General features: G+C 34.4%; 2 protein-coding genes across 2 annotated transcripts; both read right to left on the bottom strand.

The window, feature by feature from the left end:
* Positions 1 to 4,450: 4,450 nt before the first annotated feature.
* LOC127086627 (protein BIC2) lies at positions 4,451 to 5,940 on the bottom strand. The gene is made up of 2 exons (XM_051027415.1): positions 5,323 to 5,940; positions 4,451 to 5,035 (listed from the first exon to the last, which is right to left on the bottom strand). The coding sequence occupies exons 1-2, from the start codon at positions 5,698 to 5,700 to the stop codon at positions 4,946 to 4,948; spliced, it is 468 nt and encodes a 155-aa protein (XP_050883372.1). The 5' UTR covers positions 5,701 to 5,940; the 3' UTR covers positions 4,451 to 4,945.
* Positions 5,941 to 19,245: 13,305 nt separating this feature from the next.
* Positions 19,246 to 21,475, bottom strand: LOC127086626 (myb-related protein 2). Its single transcript, XM_051027414.1, has 6 exons — positions 21,139 to 21,475; positions 20,979 to 21,055; positions 20,732 to 20,795; positions 20,537 to 20,639; positions 20,381 to 20,450; positions 19,246 to 20,119 (listed from the first exon to the last, which is right to left on the bottom strand). The coding sequence occupies exons 1-6, from the start codon at positions 21,344 to 21,346 to the stop codon at positions 19,385 to 19,387; spliced, it is 1,257 nt and encodes a 418-aa protein (XP_050883371.1). The 5' UTR covers positions 21,347 to 21,475; the 3' UTR covers positions 19,246 to 19,384.
* Positions 21,476 to 26,929: the final 5,454 nt, after the last annotated feature.

Here is a 26,929-nt window from a genome sequence, read left to right as displayed (position 1 = left end):
AAGTAGGGGAAGAGACTAAAGCCAAAAGTGCAGAAGAATCAGGTGAATCCCAATCGGGCCATGCTGCCGGTACGCGGGACAGAGCATCTGCAACTTTATTTGAGGCACCGGGTTTATACTCTATGCGAAATTGAAAACCCAATAACTTTCGCACGTATGCCTGTTGATCGGGAGTCTGAATAACCTGCTGTAATAATTCCCGGATGCTTTTATGATCAGTCCGAATGATAAAAAAATGACCCAAAAGATATTGTCTCCATTTGAGGACTGCGTCGGTGATGGCATGCAGTTCTTTTATGTACACAGATGCAGCCTGTAATTTTGGGCCAAGTTTCTTACTAAAAAAAGCAATGGGATGACCATCTTGCATTAGGACAGCCCCAATACCGAAGTTAGAAGCATCAGTCTCTATGACAAACTCTTTAGAGAAATCTGGTAATCGGAGAACTGGAGCTGCCATCATAGCCTGTTTAAGAGCAGAGAATGCAGCAGTGGCGGCTGTAGTCCAGCTAAAAGAATCATGGCGTAAGAGATCTGTCAACGGTGCTGCAATCGTGGCATAATTTGCAATAAAACGGCGGTAATAACCAGTCAAGCCTAAGAATCCCCGAAGTTGTTTAACATTGGAAGGCGGCGGCCATTTCATCATGGCATCCAACTTGGTGGGATCAGCATGAACACCCTTGGAAGACACTATGTGGCCCAAATAATCAATGGATTCCTGACAAAACAAACATTTGGACAGCTTGACAAAAAATGAATTAGTTAACAGGCACTGTAAAACCAAATCCAGGTGATTTAAGTGGTCCTTAATAGAAGAACTGTACACTAAAATGTCGTCAAAAAAAACAATCACAAACCTCCGGAGGAACGGAGAAAACAGTTGATTCATGGTCGCCTGAAAAGTTGAAGGCGCGTTAGTAAGGCCGAAAGGCATGACCAAAAACTCAAAGTGGCCCTCATGTGTGCGAAATGCCGTTTTGTACGTGTCGCGAGAATGCACTCGAATCTGATGATACCCTGCGCGAAGGTCCAGTTTGCTAAACACAGTTGCCCCACCAAGCTCGTCCAAAAGTTCATCGATGGTGGGGATAGGAAATTTATCCTTAACCGTCGCTGCATTCAAAGCACGATAATCGACACAAAACCTCCAAGAGCCGTCTTTCTTTCGGACCAACAATACAGGCGAGGAGAAAGGACTATGGCTGGGAATGATGATCCCTTGATCAAGCATTTCGCGGATTAATTTCTCCATTTCTGTTTTCTGAAATTGTGGGTAACGGTATGGTCGCACATTTACAGGTTTTGTTCCTTCAATCAAATGAATGCGGTGATCGACGGAACGACAGGGAGGGAGGCCCATAGGGGTGGTGAAGATGTGATTGTAACTCTGTAAAAGGTCGCGAAATGGTGAGGTGAGGTGTTTGGGAAAGGAATGGGTGGAGTCAGGTTCTTTATGTGACTCCGGGAGGGACTTTGTGATAGTGAAAATACCCGCAATATCATCACTGTGTACAAGGGCTTGGAGTTGATGCAAGGAAACAGAGTGTGGTGCCAAGGAGGAGTCTCCCACCAAGGTGACCGGAGTACCTTTCCAACAAAACTCCATGGTGAGAGCAGAATAATCATGGGAGACCTTTCCCAATGATTGAAGCCACGGAAAACCCAACACAACCTCCGGGCCCTCAATTGCTAAGACAAACAGATCAACGGAAAAGGTAATACCTTGTAAGGTAATTGGAGCATTCTTACAGCACAAGGTACAAACCAAGAAGGTGCCACATCCGGTTGCCACCCGGAAACGAGAACACGGAGTCACAGCTAGACCCAAACGCTCTGCCAGTGTTGGTTTAATGAAATTGTGGGTACTTCCGCTGTCAATAAGAATCGGAAAATTGTGGTGCTGATACACCCCTGTAACGCGCAGCGAACGATTCTGTAATTGACTAGATAACGCGTGTAAGCTAGAGATGTCACCTGAAATTTCATCCGGCGGGTGGTCCTCAGGTTCTAGGTCTGGTTCCTCGTCTTCATCACCTAAGAGGATGAGAACCTTGCTACTGCAACGATGGGATGGATTCCATTTTTCATCGCATCGGAAACATAACCCCTTGGCACGGCGATCCCGGAGTTCCGCCGGAGGTATGTGACGGACAGCAACATTGGTTTTAGGTGTGGGTAGTAATGGGGGTAGGGTATTCGGTTTAAGGGTGGGAGAAGTATTATGGGCGAAGGGAGTGTTTTGGGGATTGGTCGTAGAAGTTGCAATAGATGATATGTTTGGGTTTGTATTGTGAGCTGGGCCTTTGGACCAAAATTTTCCCTGGGTTGGAGTGTCATCCAAACGGGCTTCATAAGCCCTTGCCATAGCAAAAGCTTCCATAAGTGTTAAGGGTCGGTGGAATTGCAATTCCCGGCGGAGATTTCGTCGCAAACCAGTAATAAAGAAACTGATAAGTAAGGATTCAGAAATACCAGTAACTTTGTTCATGAGATCTTCAAATTGGGCCTGAAAATCCGCTACTGAACCGATTTGAGAGAGTTTAGATAAATCACCTTCTACGTCTTCGTATGGAGTTGGGCCAAAGCGGTTGCGAACAGCTTCCATGAAGACGGTCCACGACGGAAGCAAGTGGTTGCGCATCGCCCACTGGAACCATGCGGCGGCGCGACCTTCCATGTGAAATGACACGATCTGAAGACGTGCGTTTTCTGGTGTCTGGTGAAAATCAAAAAAAGCTGTGATCTGAAATAGCCAATCGATTGGATTAGAACCATCGAAACGAGGAACACTGAGTTTAAGCGAACGTGATGCCGTTTCCGGAGACCCGTGCGGTGGATGTTGATACGTGGAACGGAGGTTAGCAACCTTGGCATCAACCTCCAGTAAATGACTATGGAGAGTGGAATGAATGGTGTCAGAATGTAAGGCAAGTGATGATTTCAGAAGATCACGTAACTCAGCCGATTGGGCGTCCATTTTGGATTGAAGGGCGTTCATAAGCTCAGAAGGGTTCATGATGAAAGCACCAGTGATACAACCTGCTGCACAAATTGTATACCAGAAAGCACTCTTTGAGTGAGTGTGTACTCCTTAGAGAGAGAAAAGAAAAAAAAAAAGAGAGAAGAAGTTTCTATTCATTCCACACACCATTCTGTTTCAGTACACAAAGTTATATAGCTATTACATCATAACCACTTGCGAAAAATACGGAAGGGTAAAAAAACAGAATTGCAACACAATTAAACCACTAATGCCTTTCACCAAGGACTCTCCTCTAACAAACAAAGTCTTCCATCCAAGCTGGCTTTTTGGTCAACCTTTTTCCAAGCTTTGGGCTTTCTACTTTGGTCTCCCTCTCACTATTGGGCCTATTATCTTGCTGTTGTGGGTTCTCACAAACAGGGCCCGTATCATATAGTTTAGCTAAATGGAAAATAATTTGTAGTGTAATGTTTTCATATATTTGCAATTATTAACATTTTATATGATTAATTTTATCTCAACTCTTGGTATACTTGAATCCATTTCAAAACCATTGAATATATTTTGTGGTAATAGTACTACTGTCTTCGTTACCAAAAATAATAAAACGACTTATACTTCTAAGCACATAAGGATTAAATTCTTGGTTGTCTAGGAAATGGTGGAGAAAAATGAAATTGAGATTAGACGTATATCCACTAAAGAAATGACTACTAATTAAGAGGCTTAGGCCTATTATATATTACAATGTTGAAAATATGAGAATGGTAAAAGTCTTTTGATATATTTAATTTGTGGGAGCGGACATTAAATGTGTGTATATTCATTTGTTGAATTAATAAAGTTGATCTCATTTTCTTTTTAATTATTACTTTTAATTTTTATTTGAGATTTTTTTATTACCCTTGTAGAAATGATGTTTCATCTTAATCATACGATCAATTGTGTTGCAAATATTTTGAAAGAGGCAAATAGCATGCATGTTATGTAGTAACATGAAGGGTTCATCAATACATATATGAAATTTGCACATTTTCAGGCTACAATTACATACATATAAACATGTGGACACTTTGTGAGTAATGTGACGAAGTAGAAAAATAAATATTTAAAAGATGTGTTAATACTCATTTTAGCGAATTTTATTTCTTTGAAAGGTGAAATACTAAAATAAATTTAAAAAATAAGAGTCTGGAATACACACTATAAATTGAAAGACAAAATTAAAAGGCATAAGAGATGTCAAAATAAAAGAAGGCAATGAGTCAAAAGATAAAAAGGAAAAGAATAGGACAATAGTAAAACAACAAACAAACAGAGAGCAACCACCAAAAGAGAAAGTTTCAGAAAAAGCACACACTCATCGAAGCACCACCTAGCAGAAAAATCGATTAGAGCTCGGACGACTAACATCAACAAGGAACAAGGGAAACCTCTAGGCAAACCAAAACCATTGAACACCCGTTGAAGCAGATCTGAATTCTTGACATATTATTGGTCTAGAAACATGATAGAATTCTGAAGCCAATCAAAAAAGGAGTTTGAGTTTAATGAAAACCTATTAAAAAACCACATTCAAGTCAAAACAATACCCTTCTCTTCCCACTCTTTCACATTTATTATTGATGAACCAATAAACAACTTATCATTACATGTTGATCAAATAGTCTAAGCAACATGCCAAATCATAACAAAATCTCACCTACTTTTAACCTTAGAGCCTAAAGATATTAAAAACTCAAACAAAATCCTAAGCTCCCAAAAAAATGACTATCAGAAAACCTAACCACTTAGTTATCCTATTCCACACTGTAGAAGCTTAGCTACAAGTAGTAAACAAATGAGAGGAAGGCTCAAGACAATCCCTCCACAACACACATAAAGATCATCCGAGCCAACAATAACCTTATACTTGAATATATTCTTTCTAAAGGAGAACCTATTCAACAAAAATTGTCCTCACAAGACCACAACCTTAGATTCAAAGTCTAACGATGGGGTATTCCTCACAAAGTTGAAATGAGATAGAGGTATCCATTTGATCCAAGTCTAAAATTAGATTCCAAAAAAACACACTGATCAGCTTTGAGACATGTCACAAAGTCTATTTTTAAACTTGAACTAAATATGCAAAATGAAAATTAACACATCTGAAACATTGGTTCATAAACTCTCTTAAATATCTATAGCTCTATATGCTTGTTCTTGTTTTCCCTTTGTTATGCCAAATAACAAATTGGGAGAACAAAGAAATATCAAAATAAATTACTAAATTAACAAACTATAGTCTATAGCTAGTTATGGATCCTTAGTCTTTGTGATCTTGATTTACGTACATCAGCAATAAGCGCATCACGAGCAGTAACAATCAATGCATGAGGAACAGATATTAATGCATTAAACGTTGTGTAATCAACCCATTCCTTCAGCTTCGGTTCCTTCTCCCAGTTTTCTGGTACCTTAACCTCTCCCTTCACCTCTTCTCTATGCCTCTTCAACCTCTCACGCCCCGTAATTTCCTCAACCCTAGTACCATTCTCATTATTCTCTTTCTCTTCGCCCTCATCATCCTCATCACTGCTTGTTTTATTTGAAGAGTTGCACTTGAGCCTGTGATCATTTTGTTGAAGGGACAATGAAGCTTGAATATGGCAGGTGGGTTTTCTTGTCTTCCATGTTGAGGTGTTGTGGATCAATTGGTTTTCTTGATCCATACTCAAACAAAAGAAAAAAAAGGAATGTTTAGTTGTTTATCTGGAAGAAGAGCTAGAACTAATATTTAAAAGACACGAAGTGCAAGGAGATGAGTGTATTGAGTGGGGGATTTAAGGTACACGTTGTACAAATGATGTTGTATGGCATGTAATGTTACTACGTATATGGAAGGGTCTTCAAGAAAAAGATTGTGTGGTTTAGTTCTTATGTACGTAAGCAAGAAAAAAGAGATTTTATGTTTAGGTAGGGAGTGGTTTGTAACCTTAGGGTTTTGTGAGGTGGAAGTGCAATATGGAAATGTATGTGAAATTATTAGTTTTTTGACCAATTTTAGTTGTCTTGGTTTTCATTGGCATGGATTTAATGAGACAGACATTGTATAGGTATCCGGAACTAACTAGATATTTCTCATATTTGTCCTCTAGTCGGTCAAGCAAAATAACCTGCCGAACAAGTTATTTAAATTAGGACAAAAAGTTTAGTGAAAAAAAGGTAAAATTTCTCTCTAATTTTTCACTAAACTTGTGTATTTCACAAGAGTTGATAGGGTGTTTATGATAATTTTTAGTTAATGGTGAAATTAATAGTGTTAAAATTCATCACAAATAAATGTTTAATTAGTATGAATAAAATTTTGACAAGTTGGTTGGAAATTTTAGAAATTTAGAGGATGTTTGGATTGATGGTATGTCATAAAATAAAACAACGGAGAGGAAGTAGAAGTCTCTGCAATCATCTTGGGATCGTTTTAGATGTGATCGGCTCCGTTGAGTGAGACGATCAATAAAAAATGTGAGATAGCTAATTTTAGATAACTCTTTAGACTTTGTGGTCATCTAAGAGACTAAGATTGATGAGGTTTTTTAATCTCTTAGGTATTTCTTATGGGGTATTTTTTTGTGACTGGAATTTTAGACATTCGGTGGGTGGTGATAGTGACCTTGTTTTTATTCAATGTAGCTCGAAGGGCCGATCTTTGTTCTCATTTTCGGATCTAGGTTTTCTTGGTGTTTGTCTAAAGTGGAGAGTTTCTAAGACAATTTGTTTTGTTGTAAATGTTTACTCTATGAGATGTTATGTGATATGATCTCTATCTTCGTAAATATAGTCTTTGAGGAGATATCTAGTGTGTTTTGGGAGATTTCAACCCTGTTTTCTCCTAGGGGAAAGGTTAGGGGAAGAAGTTCTTTAAACTCTTACGGGATTAATGATTGTTTAGCCTTTTCCAAATTTATTTTCCAGTTGAATGGTTTTCCTCTTTAAGACGGTAAATTCACTTGGCTTAAGCACAACATAGGTGTTGCATGTAGGCATGATATGATTCTAATTTCTAATGGGCGGTGGGACCATTAGGGATTATGTCTCAACGGGCTCTCCCAAGGATGTGTCTGACGACTGCCCTATCACCCTTAAGTACTCTAATTAGTCGTGGGATCCTACGCCTTTTCGTTTTAATAATTACTGGTTATCCCATGGTAGATTTTCCCAGTTAGTCATATCTTTCTAGTGTGATACTCTAATCTAAGGATGAAAGGCTTTTGTTTTGTTGGATAAGTTTAAAATCATCAAAACGGTCCTTGAAGTTTGGAATAAACAAGTGTTTATATACTTATATTTCTAGATTGAAACTTTAAGAGAGTCGGTTAAGAATATGGACTCTCTGACAAATCAGAGAGCTTTATGTGAGGAGGAGATTGGGGTTAGATTTGACTCTATTGTAAAGATTTTGTCTTTATTAAGAATTAAAGATTATCAAATATTATAGATATCCAAATCTAGATGACTTAAGGAAAGAGATACTAACTCTGGTTTCTTCCATGCTTATGTCAAGATTAGGAGTAGAATAAACATTATTTTAGCCTTGAAGGTTTGTGAAAGTTGGATTGAAGGGGCGTTTGAGATTAGAGAAGTTTTAAACTATTTTTATGATATCTTCGAAGAGCCAAATGTTGATAGACCTTGCTTTGTTGAAGTAATCTTTCACACTTTTTATGATGAGGATAATATTGCTATGATAACTCTTTTTACTCTCCAAGAGTTATATGCTTGGTGATATGGCCTAGTGTGATGGTAATAAGAGTATTAACCCTGATGGTTTTTCTTTCTCCTTTATGAGAATATTCTGGAATTTGTTTAGGTAAGACTTAGAGATTATGTTTGAGCAATTTTACCCTTTTGCTTTGTTACCTCTTAACTTTGCATCTTATTTTGTAACTTCGATCCCTAAAGTGAAATATCTTGGGAAACTAAGTGATTTTAGGCCTATTTCTTTAGTTGAATCTCTTTATAAGTTGGTGACTAAGGTGTTTGCTATTAGACTTAGGAGGGTGATGGATAAGCTTGTTGCTCCAAACAAATAAACTTTTCTTAAAGGTAGATTGTTGGTGACTGATGTTGTAAATAATGTGGTATACTTAGGTAAGAGATCTAGAAATTATTACCTTATTTATAAAGTAGATTTTGAGAAAGCGTAATATTTAGTTAGTTGGGAGTTTCTGGATTACATGTTTGTCATATTCGGGTTTAATGAAAAGTGGAGATCTTGGGTGAGAGCTTTTGTGTTTGAAGGGAACCTAGTTGTGTTAGTTAATGGATACCTAACCCAAAAAATTATAATTTAAAGGATTTTAAAATAAGGTGATCCTCTCATCCCCTTTCTCTTCCTTCTAGGGGTTGAAGGTCTAAGTGGTTTGCTCAACAAGGTAATAAGGTTGGATTTCATCTCGGGTTTTAGGGTAGGAACCTCTAATTTTGTGGTTCTCATCTTCAGTATGTGGATGATACTCTTATCTTATATGATCCGTCAATTGAGAATATTTGGAATATTAAGGCTACTCTTAGGGGTTTAGAGCTAGCTTCGGGCATTCAAATGAATTTTTCTAAGAGTAGCCTGATAGGGGTTAACGCAAGTCCTATTTTTTAGATTCAACGAGAGACTTTCTTCACTGTAAGCTTGAATTCCTCTTGTTTAAATACTTGAGGTTATTTATAGGGGTTATTTTTTATACAAGAGGTAACTTGTTAGCCTATTATTAATCTGATATCTAAAAGACTTAATTATTGGAAACACATGTATGTTAGCTTAGGGGAACAAATTATTTTCCTTAATTTTGTGCTTAATACTATCCTTGTCTTCTTCCTGTCTTTTTGAAATTACCACTGACAGTTTGGAGGAAGATTGTTAGGATCCAAAGAAGGTTTCTATAGGGATGTGTGAAGGGAGAAACCAAAATCTCATGGGTAAAATGAGCATATATTTGTAAACCTAAGAGAAAAGGTAGTTTAGGAGTTAAGGATCTCTGACTTATTAACCAAACTCTTTTGGTTAAATGGAGGTAGAAGCTCATATCAAGAGCCTCCGGGCTTTGGCCGAATATCCTTGTTGCTAGACATGGTGATCTAATTATCTCCTCTTTTAAGGAGGGGTAGAGTTTCAAGCTTTAAAAATGCTTCCTTCTGGTGGAAATGAGTTTCCTTCCTTGGCTCAGAATAAGATAAATCCCTCTAACATATTTGTGGATGGCATTTCCAAGAAAAAGGATAAGGGGTTCCAAACTTATTTTTTTTAAGATCCTTGGTTTTGTAGTATCCCTCTTAAACGTAGGTTTCTTCGGTTGCTTACAATTTGCGATTATCTTAAAGGGAGTGTTGAAGAGATAAGTTGGTGGGTATATGAGATCCTTACTTGGGATTTCAGTTGGAGAAAGTCATTCTTCATTCATAAGGAACCGACTATTACAAACTTCCTTGTTTTTATTCAAGGTTATATTTTTTCCTTGGATAATGATCGATGGATTTGGAAGTTTTCAAAGGACAACCTTTTTTGGTGTCCTCTGCATATCATACTTTGTTGGATATTTCTAATTCTCCCGACCTATCTTTCTATTCTTCCAACCTGATCCTTCCCCTTATTTGGGGTAGTTGGGCCCATTTAAGTGTTTGTTACATTGGAAACTTTTACTTGACAATTTCGCTTCAAGCGATTTTTTTTATTACACGTGATTGGTAAAAATTGCAGGCAACATGTTAAGAAATATGTTCTAACATTATACGAGACATTGTGTCTCGAGATGATTACTTGGCGTGAAAGCTTTAATGGATTGAATCTCGCACTTTAAAGATTTTATTTCCTTTTATATTGAATCAGAGATCTGATTTAAAGTGTGTTCTAGTTTGAAAATATTTATTATGAATTCTTTCTTGCAATATTGGAATTCCTATTCATGCCAAATTCATATTTAATTATATTTGTTTTAATAGAGTTTCATAATCATCATTATGAAGATTGATTTCTTGTGCGTTTTTTGGAACCATCCCGTTCACGCCAAACGCCTACTGGGTGTCGCAGCTGGATAAATTTGAGATTAAGCTATTGATTAACTTAACTCAGAAAAGCAAGAGTCGCCACCAAACTTTATTGTTTCCAAAGGGAATGATAAAAAGGTCGAACAAAACCCACACAAAGGTAAAACAAAAGAGAGATCTGAATATGGGGGTTGCTTATGAAAGGGGAATATATTAGCACCCCTCACATCTATAGTACTCCATAGGAACTAATTGCAACTCTGTGTCTATATAAAAAAAACGTTGGGTTGTTTATTGACTGATTTTAATTTAAAAAGACATTTTGTCGTATTCAAGTGGAAAACTCAACTTACTACCCACAAGTATGAGGAAATGAGAATTTGCATCATCTTGATATGAAGAACTTTTACTTAGACTTTCTCACAAGCACGTCTCAACATTCAAGTGGAAAATGTCAATCATTTCTCAACATATTGTAGAAGTATAGTGGTTTGCATCACTATAAGAATAGACTAATATCCAATCTTTTCAAAAAAAGGCTCTTAATGAAAAGTGCACAAAGGCACAAAACGAAGTTTGATGAGGTTTGTCTTTTTTAGAAGTTTGAAAAAAAGAGTTTAATTATTTTAGCATTTATTGAGAAAAATATTTTCTAGATCACTTGACGAAGTTAAGGTTTATTAAGAAAATGTGTGAAGTTTGAAAACAAGAGGTTTTTGAAATAGGGATAAGTTTTGAAAATTGAAGAAGTGGGAAGGAGATGAAGAGAATATCCTAAAGCATAAAGTAAATGACATGAAATAAAAGGTGTCATTGTAAGACAACCCAAGAGAAAGCCTTTGTGTGTGTAACTGTACTAACCACAAGATGGAGCAAGCATTTGACATTGGTCAAAACAAGCATTATTTTCCCTTTGGATTGAGCCATAAGATGAAAAAAGCACATAAGAAGATGAATATCAAAAGATCCAGATGAACAACAAAGCCATAAAGAAACATCCAAGTCTTGAATTGAAGATCAAAAGGGTCCATAGGGATCACAAGGTCTCAGATACCACTCCAAGCAAGGAAAATCACTAGTCCTAAGGTCCAAAGTCCAAAATACCATAGTAACATAAAGTCCATAAGATCAGATTAAAGTTTTTAGGTTTTTAGTCATTTTATAATATTTTTGGTCTTTTGAAATAAGAAAGCAAAAAAAAAGTAAAAGGTAAAAATGCAAATGACATGAATGTAAATGACATAAATGTAAATGACATAAATGTAAAGACATAAAAGTAAATATTAGATGTTAGCATGATTAATATGTCAATGTTAGTGTTAATGAGGATTCAACCGAGTCGAGAAAATTTAGCACTTTGTTAAGCAATTGTAAGTGGACTTATGTAGAAGTCACACATATCTGAGGCCGATCAATAACAGTTTATGTGTCATACATGTTAGAGAAATGATACAAAAATCATTCTCCTAAAACAACGTAACACAATAGTTAAAATAAAAGAAGAGAGATGGAGAAGAAGAGAAGGTTGGGGCATCATGTAGAGATCATCTATCAATAAGCCAAAATCTCAAGGTATGATCCAATTAGGGATAACCTATCTCTGATGCAAAGTGTTAACAATGATCAGATGATCACTTATAAGCATGTTTGAATCAGAGAAGGTTGAATCAACCAAAGCACCAATTCTCAAGGGTTTGAAAAGTGGAGAACATGATCAACCAAACAATCATCAAGAACTAAAATCAAGTCAACAAAAATTTGAATAAAAATAAAACAAAAATGATTTCATATTTGATTAAAAAAATGGAAATTAAATGAAATATCCAAAAGAAAGATCAAAATATAAAAGAAATGGTTGATAAAATTATAAGAAGTCAAGAAAAATATGAATAATTGGATTCAAAAGTTGGATGCAAAAATGTTTGAAAATGATCACGAAAAATTAAAATTAAATGAAAAATAAGAGAAAATCTCAAATAAATGCAAAAATGATTTTAAAAATTATGCAAAAAATATATATGATGCAAAATATTTTTAAAGATTTTGTGTAAAAAATTTGAGTCAAAAAGCATTAAAAATCATTTAAAATTAAATTATATAAAAAAAAGAAAATAAGATGAAAAATAAAATAAAAGGAAAAAAGCAAAAAGACACCAACGACTAGAAAATTTGAAAAAAATCGTTGGCACGCTGCTATTAGAGGAGGGATTTGAATTTTCCACAAACACGCGTGAACTGACTTCGTCTTCAACCTTCATTCAATTTCTGCAACATCATGAACTCGTGTTTTTAACATGAATCAAGCATGAATTCAGATTCCAAACACTTCATGGTTCATGTCTCTTTGCATCAGAGTCATTGATTGGCTCTGAGCAAATAGAATTTGCTCAAGAACACGAAGAACCCTAGTTCTTCAAAGTAAAATTAAATGACTAATACGCAAAATAAATTCAAGGTATTTGAGAGCTTTTGATCAGCGAATCAAGACAAACACACTAGTAACTTGTTTGCTCAGAAATGTTACTTATAACTACCTTTTCAGTTGAAGCTTCAAAGGTCAATAATGGTGGAAATAGTGAGCTTGATTCAAGAAACTTCAGAGCATGACAATGATTCAGTCAACTTCAGATGATGCCGATGAGTGATTATGGGCGAAGAAATGAATCTAAAAGAACTTCAATCAAAGAAATGATTAACTGGTTTTTTGAGGTATCAGGTTCAAACGATTTCAGAGTTTCTTTGGCTATCAAAGCTTGGAAATCAAGGCAAAAGCTTCGTTTATTTATAAGAAATGAAGTGAGGTCATGGTACTTGTGAAATAGAGGCAAGTTCGTGTGAATTAGGGTTGAGTTTTGGTGTTTTGCAATCCCTATGAAATGAAACATGAAATGATTGAGTTTGTGACGAAACCTAGTCATTTTTCACTTGTCCATATGTGTTTCAACATGACAAACAAGTTTGCACATGTGCTTGTGGTGCCAAGTAAAGATTTGGATGATTACAAGTTACAGGTCATACGTGAAATGCAGAGCTCATGGCACCATGTTTGAGATTAGGCCAAATGAGATTCACTCGTGCATTTTGAAACGTTCCTTGTGCCAATGATCTCCTCATGGTGAAGAATCAGATGCAAAAAGAATCACATCAAAAGGATGCTTGAGTTGAAAATGGCAAGGATGAAAGTTCAGGCCATGACCGGAAATTCTAGGCCAGGAATTAGATTGACCAGGTCTTTGGCCTACTTTTGTGCATACATAGGCATCTTAGAAAATTCCAAAATTGACGGGCTTAGGTAGAAAATTGATGTTTGACCCTTGAAGAAAAGTTGTAGAGGAGTTCAAATGTGACATTTGGCTCAAAGTAGATTCCAAAAATGTTGAGAAATGAGATAGTTATGGTATTTGGACCAAGTGACATATCATACTTAATTTTAGGTCAACTAAATATGTATCAACTTGTGATTTCTTACCATTTCTTGCATCCAAAGGCCCAATGATGAACACTTGAATACCAAATGAAAGTGTCATACCCAAATTTTGTGCCTCATTCAATAAATAGATACATGCATCATGATACTTGCATCATGTGCATAGCATGACATGCATTTCATTTTACATAATGCCTAAAATATCAATCGGAATAATTTTTTGGATCTACAGACAGACTAGTCGAACTGGTTCTTAAACGCACTTAAAATTAGCAGGCGGAAAATTTCAAATCAAGCTTACAGACATCAATTTTATTAATATACGGTTCACGTAGTTTAACTTGGCGTGCTCGTTTTATTTTTCGCACTCATGAGGCACGTGTTAGTTTTTTTTCTTTTTGTCAAATTTAGAAATTTTTGGATATCTGTTTTGTTGTTTATTAGATTTAATTATTTGTTTGCTTTTTGATTATGAGATTTTTTTTATTATTTGATTTTCATTTGCTTAGTCGATTTAATTAGATTATCTCTATCCATGCTCATATCCTCGTCCGGATAAATAATTTTCTTCTGCTTTGTTTTTTTAGTTAGTAGGAATTATTGTAGTATTTTGTTTTTCTTTCCATTGCGTTGCAATTTCGGAGCTTAAATTCAATTTAGCTTTCGAACATCGTTTGGACACATAGGTTTTATTGGGCCCCATTCTTATCGAGTAAGTTGAGCCCCACTTTAAGATAGCTTAGCGCTAAATTCATTACTTTCTTCGGTTTATCTCGGTCTCCTGGCTTACTCTCGGGCCTTCTTACAATAAGCTCCATTTATTTGTTTAGTAGGTTCGCATTTTACTCGCTTTATTATCCCCCATTCGAAAAAATTTACCCTCATCCATTTGATTATAATTTGTATTTATTTGTTTTTATTTTCTTGCCATTAGTTATACAAATTAACCATTTAAATAACAAAAAAGAATAAAATCAACCATTTTCAAAATGAACAAAAAATAATAAGCGCTCAATCCAACGTCGAGCCATTTTTCTCAAGTTAAACCATCAACCACTCCCCCACCATTTCCATCCAATTTCAATAACTTCAAACCATTTGATAAATGACTTCCCACTAACGCAAATCAAACATCGATTAACATCGAGTGATTTTCTCAAATACTTAATATCAATTTCTTTTTCTTAAACAAACGCAAAAGGAGAGGATCGTTGGAGACTAGCGTTTCAGTGGAACCCTCGAATGACCGGTCTCGAGGCACACATTTTGGGTTAGCCATTCATTCTTTCTTTCGCTCCTAAAACACTTAATAAACTTGGACTAAAAAGGACCATTGAAGTCTAACATTCCAGTGGGACCCCTAACCAATTGATTACAAGGCATGCATCTTGTTCTTATCAAGCATATGTAGTCTATCAAACAATCTTTTTAATTACTTTGAATGAAAAAGGACCGTTGGAATCTAGCATTCCGATGGAATCCTGAGTGATTGATCTAGAGGCTCATGTCTCGTTCTCATTGAGCGTTTGTCATTCACATATAGACACTCAACCAATCAAACTAGTTTTCTCGCTGTTGTGCAATATTCAAAACCCTTTTTCAAAATGGAATATATTTTGTCTCGAGACGATGCCAGACAACGCTTCATCCACAATTGTGTGAGTTGAGATAAGTGACAATTTCCCGTGAATGTTAATTTGTAAATTCATTCAATGTGATGCAAACGTCCGCTCCTCACTTGTTTTGGGTAAGTAACGTTTTTCGTCGATTGATACAAAATAACTTTCGCTAAAATCGGCCAACAAACAAATATTTTCTACTCAAAACTATGTAAGCCTTGAACTCTCTATTGCACCTAGAGATACGTAGGAGCAGGATTGCGAAATCTTGTCATGCTTATTAATAAAAAAAATTAGGTTTAGTTCCTTTCTTATTTGCCTCATAATAATAAAAACCTTTTTAGGTCCTATCTCATTGATAAAAATTCAAAAATATTTCCATTCTCTCTCTTTTTCTATCCCAAATAAGTAGAAAATCGCAAACTAACATAAGCTAACATTTAAATCGTAACTAACTAAACGATTCCCGTTGAGTATAACGAACGTGTGGGATGCTAGTACATTTCCCTTGCGTAACCGACTCCCGAACCCTGATATTGGTTGCAATGACCATATCTTATCCTTTCTTTTTTTGGGTTTTATCGATATTTTCCCTTTCCCTCTTTGGAAATAAATAAAATTCGATGGAGACTTTGTTCAGTCCATCCTACGAGCGTGCGATTATGCTTCGCAAGCATCGTGTTCTCATTTTTCGAGGTGCGACATAAGGAAACTTGTTTTTCCCTTGAATAATCTTGATAATTGCTTGAAAAATGGATGAAGATGACATGGAAATAAACACATGAACCATACTTGAATCAACTTTGAAATTAGGAACCAAACTTGAACTTCTCTTGATCAAATGATGTTGAATGAAACTTGACATGAATGCGACCTAATATTATAGGTCATGCCTTGAAGTAAAAGCTCTTGTGGACTACTTGTTGACCAAACTTTTACCTTGGGAATCAAAAACCCTAATTTAGAAACCAAACTTGATCCTTTAATTGCAAGTCCCTACCTTGTACAATAAGAAAAAGGAAACAACACATATTTTTATATTTTGAATAAGGTTAGCAAAGTTAAAGTGCAAGCAAGCAAAAAGGTAAAAAGAAAACACAAAGGATGCTTGATGATCTCCTACAAAGGCAAACCCAAAGAGGTGAAGGTTAGGAGGACACCATGTCTGTGATCTTGGTTGAAATGCAAATGATATGATATGTGAAATCTTAGGGATAAAACTAGGGTATGACATTGGGCTTTTAGGATGGGCAATTTTTACTATTTAAGAAGGCATTCTCTGTATGTTAAGACTCAAACCTTGTATTGTGAAGCTTGGGGCTTTTGGTTGTTATTGAGTCTTTGTGTTTGGGTTGTAATACTCTATTATTGGGATGTCTTTCTAAGTTAGGAGAATAGAATATTTATGGTGTAATTGTGATTAATCACTTCATATATACTTTTATAATTGTACAAACACTTGGGATAATGTTTAAGTGAAAGTGAGGGGGGTCTCAGATTCATGGGGATCATGGATTGAAGTTCACAAGTAGTATTAGGAAAAATGCATTGAACTGGAAGAGTTCATACGAGACTGTTGTGTACTATTGAATACTAAGAGTGAATTTCCTTTCATTGGATTAAAGCCTCCAGACGTAGGTGACTTTGAACTGAACTGAGGTAACAATTACTTGTGTTATTTATTTTACGCATTTATTTCCTTGTTATGGAATATTGTTGTCACATACTTTGTTCCAAAATTGTGTCTGACATCTTTTCGTATTTCTCAACATATTCGTATAAAGGATTACATATGTAAAATTAATAATGTTACATCAAACATTAACTTTCCTTTGGAAAATTATGTATCATTATAAAATATAAGTAATTATCATCAAGCTTTTCTCATCAATATCATTGAAAATAAAGAACCAAAATCTTATTCTCAAGTCATACAATCAACTGAATGGCGTGAACTTATGGCTAAAGAAATTCAAGCCCTTTAATCAAACAACATTTGGGTTTTATGTCCACTTTTTGAAGGTAAATTGGCAATTTGTTGTAAGTGGGTTTAAAAATCAAATATCATTATGATGGTTCCATTGAGAGATATAATGCTCATTTAGTTGCTAAAGACTACACTCAAGTTCAAGGCATCAACTATCATGATACCTTTGAACATGTTTCCGAACTAGTAACAGTTCAAATTCTTCTCTCCATCGCTGCCATTAAAAATTGGTCATTACATCAACTTGATATTAATAATGTGTTTCTTCAAGGAGATCTCAATGAAGAAGTTTATATGAAATTACCACCTGGACTCTCTCATAAAGAGAAACCGTGTGTCTGCAAATTAAACAAATCAATTTATAGTCTTAAACAGGCTTCTTGCCAATGGCTCTCAAAATTCTCCACACTCTTATTCAAAAAGGTTTTGTCAATCAATTTATGATTATAATTTGTTCACTTACAATTGTAATCTAACGACCATATTTGTCCTTGTTTATGTTGATGACATCATCATCACCGACAACAATGAAGATACCATCTTAGATATAAAGTAATTCCTTGCCCAGTCTTTCTCCACCAAAGACCTTGGTAATCTATGCTATTTTTTAGTATTGGAATATCTTATTCTAAAAAGGGAATATTTTTATTTCAAATAAAATATACGCTTGACATTCTATCTGACTCTAGTATGACTGGTTGTCGACCATCAAATTTTTCTATGGAGTAACACCTTCGTCTACGGCCAAATGATAGAAGTCTTTTTTCTTATCTGACAATTTATCGTCACCTCATTGATCATCTCTTATATCTAACAGTGACACAACCTGATATTCAATATGTTGTTAAAACTCTTAGTCAATTCATGCAATCTCCATATTCCTCTCATCTTAATGCAGACACATGTGTTCTTCAATATCTTAAAGGGAGTGTCGGCAAAGGCTTATTTCTTTCAGCATCTAGCTATATTATTTTAGTTGATTATGCAGACTCTGATTGGGCCGATTATCCTATAACTCGTCGATCCACTATCGATTATTTTACCATGTTGGGTTCTAATCTCATTTCATGGAAAACCAAGAAGCAACCAACCATTTCACGTTCTTCTTGTGAAGTAGAATATCACTCATTTGCAACTTTATCTTCTGAGTTGCAATGATTAAAATATCTTCTCTCTGATATCGATATTGACCATCCTCAGTCGATCATAATTTATTGTGACAATTAAGCTGCCATTCACATTGCCGAAAATCCAATTTTTCACTAAGACATCAACCAGATTGAAATTGATTGTCATTTTGTTCGTTAGAAGATTAAATCAGGTCTTATCACTCTTTCATATCTCCGACCTTTTGATCAACTAACTGATATATTTACTAAACTACTTGGAGGTAATGCTTATAAATGAATACTCGACAAGTTGCGTGTTCTTGATATTACAACCCCACCTTCAATTTGAGGGGGTGTTAGGAATATATTATATAATTAATGAAGATATCATATTATTTAAATATGTTTAATTATATTTAAATATTATATTTAATTATATTTAATTATATTAATTGCATTTAAATAGATTTAATTGTATTTAAAGATGTTTTTCATTTTAGGCAAATTGTAGGATATGCTTTTAATGCCGAGATTCTTTATATATTTATATATAGAGTAAATTACATAAATAAAAATATTTCTATCAATTCCTTTATTTTATATATATATATATATATATATATATATATATATATATATATATATATATATATATATATATATATATATATATATATATATATTGAAAAAACATATATTTAAGCTGCATTTTCCAAACTTATCCTAGTTGTTAATAAAGAAGAATGTTAGCAACACTCTTTTTTTTCAACATTGTTTTTAACACTTACTTTTTTTTTATTTTGTGAAATATATGTGGATCATACTATTTTACGTGGGATCCATTTTTAAAGTGATTGACCCATATATATTCCAATAAAAGAACCAATATTAGACCGAATGTTTAAAAGAGAGTGATTCTAACTACTATGTTAATAAGACTAACCGATGCTGTAACAAAAAACACTACTTGGTCACGTTAATGCGATTTTAATGATTAATATTTGAGTTGAAAGCATGGAACTAGCTCATGAATAAACAATGCATGTTACGTACTATATATGATATGATATCATAAACTTAATTTGAATTATCTAGAATAAAATTGTATCAATATTATACAGGAGCTATCTCCTTCATAATATAATGGTTGATTACAAATTCATCACTGTTCTAAATTTGTTACATCAACTTATTATCATTTGGCTAAAATTCACTCTCTATCCCTTCGATCTCATCTCAGTTCCAACTGAACCTATTCAAATCAAGTTGCTTACAGCTTGTAGCACCTTCATTGTTATCTCCACGACTGTTTAAATCCAATCTTGAAGCTGAAAAGTAATTAGAAGGTTGTTGAATCTTGTTATTATCATCCACTGATTTCATTGTTTCTGTTCTTGCAGTGTTTCTGTGTTGAAACTCACCAACATCTGAGTGATTTTGTTCAACTCCAATGTTCATAGACAAGTTTCCATGATTTCTTTCTAAAGGGGTGAGAAAAGTACTGTTCTTTTTCACTTCATCAACACACCATTTTAATACTTCAGTGTTTCTAAGGTTTTGCATAGAAGCCGCTGCTTCTGTTAATTGTTGTTCTTTTCTTTCCATGAACACATGATTGTTATTGTTGTTGTTGAAGTGTCTTAAACCAAACCCTCCATTTTGAATGATCTCTTGTTCCTTCTGTGATCGTTCGCTCGATGTTAAGCAACTACTGTCCATCGAGCCGTCGTTTGGTTGGTTCGTGATTTGTATTGTTTGAGGACAAAAACCTTGTAACTCCTTCATTTCTGAAAATGTTGAATTTAGACACTGTGAGGATACTTTTGATACAAGCTCCGAAAGTTGAACTTTAGCAGCTTCAAGTCCTACTATTCCTAAGTTCTGTCTACCAAGTGTTTCTTGAGCTTTCTCAAGCACCGATTGAAGGTATTTTCCTTGTGCCTCTATCCTAAGCTGCAAATGTCTTTGTACCTGAACAAGGTTTACAAGTTGTTTCTTACAATTCAAGAAACAAAAATTGAACAGCCATTGGATTCTCTAAAAACAAAAATTAATGTGTTTGGATCTTCTGCATGACTATAGAGCTATTAGATACTAAGATCTAACAGTTCTATAGCCGCGGCACAGAATGGATTCTCTGCAGCGGTTGAAGAACTGTTAGATCTTAAATATAAAATAAAAGATCAACAGTTTTGCGGACATGCATATATTAGTTAAGTTGCAAAGACTTACCTCAAGTTGTTCATTGAGTCTTCTCTGAACCTCAATCTGCATTTGCAGCGCCTCGCTTATGTGTAAATCTCTACCAAAAGGGCTACAAAAGTTAGCATAAAATCTTAAGCAAGATATCATGAAGAGTGTAATTAAAAAGAGTTTTGTTTTTCTCACTTGTTGTTGTTATTAGGCTGCGGTCCAAGTGTTAATTTATTGATGTGAGTTCCATTGGTTTGATCAGAAAGTCTCTCATCCGTTCCCGAAGCCGAATGTGTGTCTGATGAATATAAAAACGCATATGTTGTCATAAAATAGCTCTTTGATTAGTTAACTTTAGATTTGAAGAAATGAAAAATATTGTTCTCTTACTTATTTTGTGTGTCACGTTATTATTGTGGCTTTGTCCATGCAGATTCTTGCTCAATCTATACTTCTGCTGACGAAAACGATAACATGATCAGTAATTGCACCATACAAACTATGGTAAAACATGATTTATAGTTTGTGGCTTTATTTATGAGAACCTGTCTGACACAGACACCAGACACGTATCGACACTAACAACATATCATTAAATGGTTTTGATATGATAAATATCATTGATGTTAATTCTTACCTGAAGATGGCTCTTTAGATGATATAAGGTAAGCCCCGGAATTCCCATGAGTTTCATCACTGTTTTTGGAGTAGCTTCTGTAATAGAAAGAAGGTAATTAAATTCTTCGAGATTTGTTGATCCACACCGTATATATAGATATATATGTATGTATACTTACTGTCAGCTCCACCTAACTGGTTGACAGCTTCTATAAACCTTGCATGAAGATCAGGTGTCCATTTTAATCTAGGCTTAGCATCAGTTGAGAGAACAAGTCCAGAATCACTAGATCCATTTCCTGTTTGAAGAAACATGTGTCTTTCAGATGGTATTGACATTCTTGAAGAAGAGTGAATATTTTTTGCTTGGTGATGATGATGATACATCCTGTATGGTAGGTAGATAGAGAGCCTTGTTTTTGAAGTGTTTTTTGTGGTTGATAGTATCCAATATAAGAGAACTTTTGAATGTTTGTTTTGAGCTTGCTTGGTTCTTCTTTTCAGCAGAAGTCATGCTGAGACTTGTATTTATATACACAAGAGAGGTTGAGCCATGGAATCTTGAATAGAACCAATTGAAAATTTAAAGTTAATCCTTCTCTAAGGAGTGACCTTATGAATAGATACTATTCCTTCCTACTTTTGTTCACTTGTGGGGGCCATTTCTCAACTTACACTTTCCATTCTTAGATAGTGCTCTCCATTTTAGCTTCAACAATTTCTCTCTCAAGTGCGAGCGAATTCATCCATTCGTTAGATTAATTGTTTTAAGTTTTCGAAGGTCCTGTGTAAGATTAACCACAGTTTAATCGTGGAAAATCAAAAAGAGGACCTTATTTTGTCATGGTTTAACTGTGAAAATATTTTGTGAAGTTCTTTTTAACCAAAGTTTAAACGTGTCAAATTTGAATCTGGTACGGTAATCCGCCTTACATGTCATGAAAGACGGCCCTGTTCGTTATGTATACACTTATGTATACACTTATAAAGTGGAATCTCTTTCATCAACACAAACTTCCAACACAATTGAGTCAGATAAATCAACAAATAAGGTTGTCTGACTACCTTGTTTTTAGAACAACTTCCTACACAAAAATCTAGTGATTTTTGGTCGAACTATTGACTTTGATACCACATTTGGATGACAAGAGAAGCCTAAAACTATAAGGAACAATCAAATTGGGCTAAGAGCAACCGCCCAAGTGGTCGGAAAACCCGAAAGGTGAGCGCGTCTTCGTTGAACCGCTCCATTTTCAAATTTTTAGCATAGTATAAGGCTTGAATAAGGCCTAATTGTCAAATTATAAGAGAAATCATTTTTTTTCCTTAGACAACCTTTATCCATACATATTATGGGTTTCAGGTGCATGAAATGTACATGAACAAAAATATTAATAATATAAAGAAAAGAAAGTTATATGCAAACATCAATTTTCCAAACTGCATTAGGTTCCAGAATTGATCCTTGAAATTTTAACCCAATATGCATTCTTATTCTTTTGCCAGATAAAAGTGAGAATCATATGCTCAAATTTTGAAAGTGAGTATATATTTTTTTTCTTCTTTTTCATATTATATAACTTGGTTCTAAAGAATCTGATATCCTCTCTACTTGGAACAGCCAAAACCCATCCTTTATTTTTGTTCTAGAGAGGAAGATTCTAAGAACTTATAAGCCTACATATTTTGTTATTAATCTTGCTGTCAGTTTTACAAGTCCTGCATAATGTTATGATCTATATAGTAAAGTCTTGAGAAAAAGACATAATATATAAATTGGATTCTATTGACTAAACCACCATAACATGCAAGATTGGATATTAACAAAAGAAAAAAAATGCAAAGATGCTTCCTATATTGGAGTGTTTGGAGGTAAAAGAATAGAATAAGAACACATTCTTTTTTGTCTCCTTCAATAAGTTTGGTACTTATTCAGCTTGCACCATTTAAAATATAAGTAAGATGGACCCTAAACTTTTAATTCTTTCTTTGGCACAAAAACACAGTCCCTATCCTTTGGAATCCTAAGCAGCCAGGACTTAATAAAAAAAGGAAACATAGAATTGTACTTGCTTTTATACTTTCATCATTTTCTTAAATACAGTAGTACTAGTTCATGCATTTATAGGACCACTTATAACCTTGCATTTGACTTTAATGCAAGAATAAGTACATTTGTCATTCCTTATTATGTTATGTTATGTAAACTATATACTTATAATTATAATTTTTTTTGTATATATATATTTGTTCTTATCCTTAGACAAGTTCCACTAAATGGCATATACCATGCTAAACCACACTATGAAAACAATTAAAAAAAATGTATTAGAATCTGATTCAGTTTTGTTTAAAACCATGCATTCTATAAGCATTGCATGTGTCAATTGCATGCAAATCTTGATTATTCAATTTGAAAGATGTTATGTTATTACACTGTTGATTAAAAATTTTCTTCCAATAATCTCTCATGAGACACAACATATAGAAGTAGAGGGCTATTAACAAAACCATATCTGAATAAACATATTATATAGGTACAAAACATTTATAATAAAAAAATACATGTAGCAAAGATTCCTTGAACAGTATCTTGATATCACTTCTTCTTGTTGTTCTTGTTCTTGATTCTGATATTAGAGAATATTTAATGCTGCCAAAGAGAATCATGAGAGACTTTAGGCAAAGTTAAAGGTAAGTTCCTAAGTAGTTTTCTTGCATGTGGATTGGAATAATATGGGCAAGAGGATTGATTAATTTAGTACCTTTTTTTTCTTCGAATTTTGTCCTTAAATGGACTTGCTACAACCACTTGTCAAGAGCATTAAATCATAAATATTCATACATAACAAGGTAGTTATTAGTTATTAGAAGAGAATAAAGAAAACTAATTAACCTTTGTGGTAAAGTAATTAAAGTCCTAGTTTTAGCTTTGTCTGTTTAATTTTATATATCATTGTTGACCATACAATTAGAGGTTTATTTTTGGGTGTGTTAATGACAACTATTTAGTATTTTTTTTATCTAATCAAAATTAACAATACATACCCTGGTCTGATTCTGTTTGGATTTATAACAAAAAGTTTTGAAAACAAAAACCATAAATGGAAGAAATTTGTTAGTGCAAGTTTGATACATAAATATATAATGTTGATGCTTTTAAAGAACAAAATTTCCCATATTAGTAGTCATCTTTTACTTTATGCTAGCAAACTGTCCTTCTACTTTCAAATCTTTAGCATCTTTAAAAGAGTGTGTGTTTGTACAGAATAGAGGGTTACTTATTTCTTTCTAGGAGAGTATCCAATTTGGCTTTACCTTCCAATATAGTGGATGTCCCACCCTCTTATATGGGATATAAATTTTTATTCTTATTACTATCTACTTTTTCTATTATATACTTTGTTTTGTTGTATGTATTTTTAAAAATTATTATATATATAATTTCAGGTTCAATCTTTATGGTGTATTTTTTAAATTTAATTTTGAATTCGAGAAATCTTTTTCGGTCTTAAAATATATCAACATAATTATATTAAGAAAGCGACTATTTGGTTTGATAAAGAGTTGCGAATGGCGATAGATATTGTAGTTGATGAAGGTTTTGTTTCGTGGATTTTCAATGGAGAGTGAATTAGTTGGGGGATTGAGTTTGTACTTAGCAGTAGAGACTAACTCATACACGTTTGTGGCTCCTAGGGCCCAATGTTGGGTGTTATAATATCATATATTGAGAGACATTGAGATATATGGCATGGACCTTGATTTCGACAAAGGCTTGGATGGTCTTAGTTCTACAATTTCAAATTTTGACCTTAACAGTTTTACTAGTAAGAACATTGTCCCTCCTAAAGCACAACATGTTTTTTGCGAGTGCACTTTTTAGCAAAATGTTCAAGACATAGATAAGTTTGACATGATCACAAGACAAAAAACATTTTTAGTTGTTTGCAAGCAGCACATGCTCAAGATTTTCTCCTTGCTATCCATATTGATGATATATGTCAACATATCTTTCAGAGTAGCGTACTATCCTTAAATACTGGCTTATGATTCCCTTATTTTCTATTGATCAGGTTTTCCATATTTACTACAAGGCGTGCTTATATACATTTGGGAAACACATTTTTCATTGTAAAGTGCTTCCAGAATTCAAACACTAATATGACTTTGTTATGAATGTCTTATTTGATATATTTCAACATGTCAGGGTATCTATGAAGAAAGAGGCACATGTAAATTTCTTGATTGATCCACAAGAGAGGAGATTGACACTTAAGTTAGCAGAAGTTCTAGTGAACGGGTGGGTATGAAGAAAACATGCATGTGCAAATTTAGCATGAGTATCCCCACTAGTGGGACTGAGGACACGAGGTTTTATCATGGGACAAATAACTCTCAAAGCCACTTTAAGTAAAGTGGTCAAGTATGAGAAAATGTGTTTCGACAATCAACATGCTTTCATTAAATTTGTCTTTGATATTTTTGGTTTTCTAGCATCAGAAAGAATAAATCTTTTACAAAGAATACAAAGACTCTTGCGTAGCAGTTATATGGTTCATAGGACAATGGATATAATTTTAAGGGGATTGATTTTTCTATCTAAAAAAAATAACAACACATTTTATTACTCGTTTACTTATTATTTTTGTATAATTTTTATTATATATTTAATTACTTTCATATTTACTTAAAAGAAATTATAGAAAGAATAGTATTAAGATCAATTTTTGAATTAGAGAAAAAACGGTGTATATTCATTATAGTGTAAATTTAAGTTCTGAAATAGTTGATTGTTATGATAATTTGTCAAGAAAAATGTAGACTAAAAAACCTGAAAAACTTTACCCTGTACCCCTACAATTGTATCCACACCCCTACATTTAAATTTTTTTGACCAAAATACCCTCATATAAATAGGGTATATTTTCCATTTCTAATTTTTTTTACCATTTTCGTTCAAGAGTTCCGGAGAAGAGAAATTTTTGGCTTTTTTGCATTGTAAACCGGAACACTCAGAGTAAGTCTTCCGGTTCATGAAATGTATACCGGAACACTTCTCTAAAGAGTTCCGGTTTGTTGCCTTTAGGGGCACTGAACCGGAAGTCTTTTAGAAAGTCTTCCGGTTTGGATTGTTGTATACCGGAAGTCTTTCTTAAAGACTTCCGGTTTGGATGATGTATACCGGAACTCCTTAAGAAAGTGTTCCGGAAGTCATGTTGTTTTTTACTAACCGGAACTCTTCTTTGAAGTGTTCCGGTACGTAATACTTTTTTTTAATTTTAATTATTTTTTTAAACTTTTTTTTTTGCAGTGGTTCGAAGACGAGGTGCAGATGGTAGGATTCCAGTCCGCACGTTAGACCGAGGTGCATCTTCATCTGCAGCTGAGCCGGCTGGATATCCAGGAGGGCCGTACGATACGTCTCTTTTGGTGAAGTACGAGCATCATGTTGCTCGACATTTATGGTTCTGTGAGGTAAGTAAACGGGTTATATTTGAAAATGAATAATAGTTGAATATTTTATATTTTGTTTTCTAATATGTGTTTTAATTGTTTTTAGGAAAGAGGTCCAAAGAAAGAGTTGAAGGTTGCTGGACATGGACTGAAGTTGACTTCTAGGGTTCCATTGGCTCTTCCACCACAGATGGAGAGTTGGGTATCTAGATCCGGTTTATCTTCACTGCAGAGAACCAGTCTGAACAAGATAGACACAAATCTTGTCTCTGCATTTGTGGAAAGATGACATCTAGAGACATCTTCATTTCACACGCCGTTTGGTGAAATGAGCATTACTTTAAATGATGTCGCATGTCTACTTCACTTGCCCATCAGGGGTATCTTCTGGAGTCCTCAGGATGTGACTGAAGAGGTAGCTGTTGAACTTGCTGTTGACTACCTAGGAGTGTCACAGGGTCAGGCACAGTCACATGTTCGTAGCTGCAGGGAGTCGACCTGATTTTAAATGGG

The sequence above is a fragment of the Lathyrus oleraceus genome, chromosome 5 (assembly GCF_024323335.1).
Source record: "Lathyrus oleraceus cultivar Zhongwan6 chromosome 5, CAAS_Psat_ZW6_1.0, whole genome shotgun sequence".
Lineage (NCBI taxonomy): Eukaryota > Viridiplantae > Streptophyta > Magnoliopsida > Fabales > Fabaceae > Lathyrus > Lathyrus oleraceus.
This window is presented reverse-complemented; position numbering and strand designations above follow the sequence as displayed.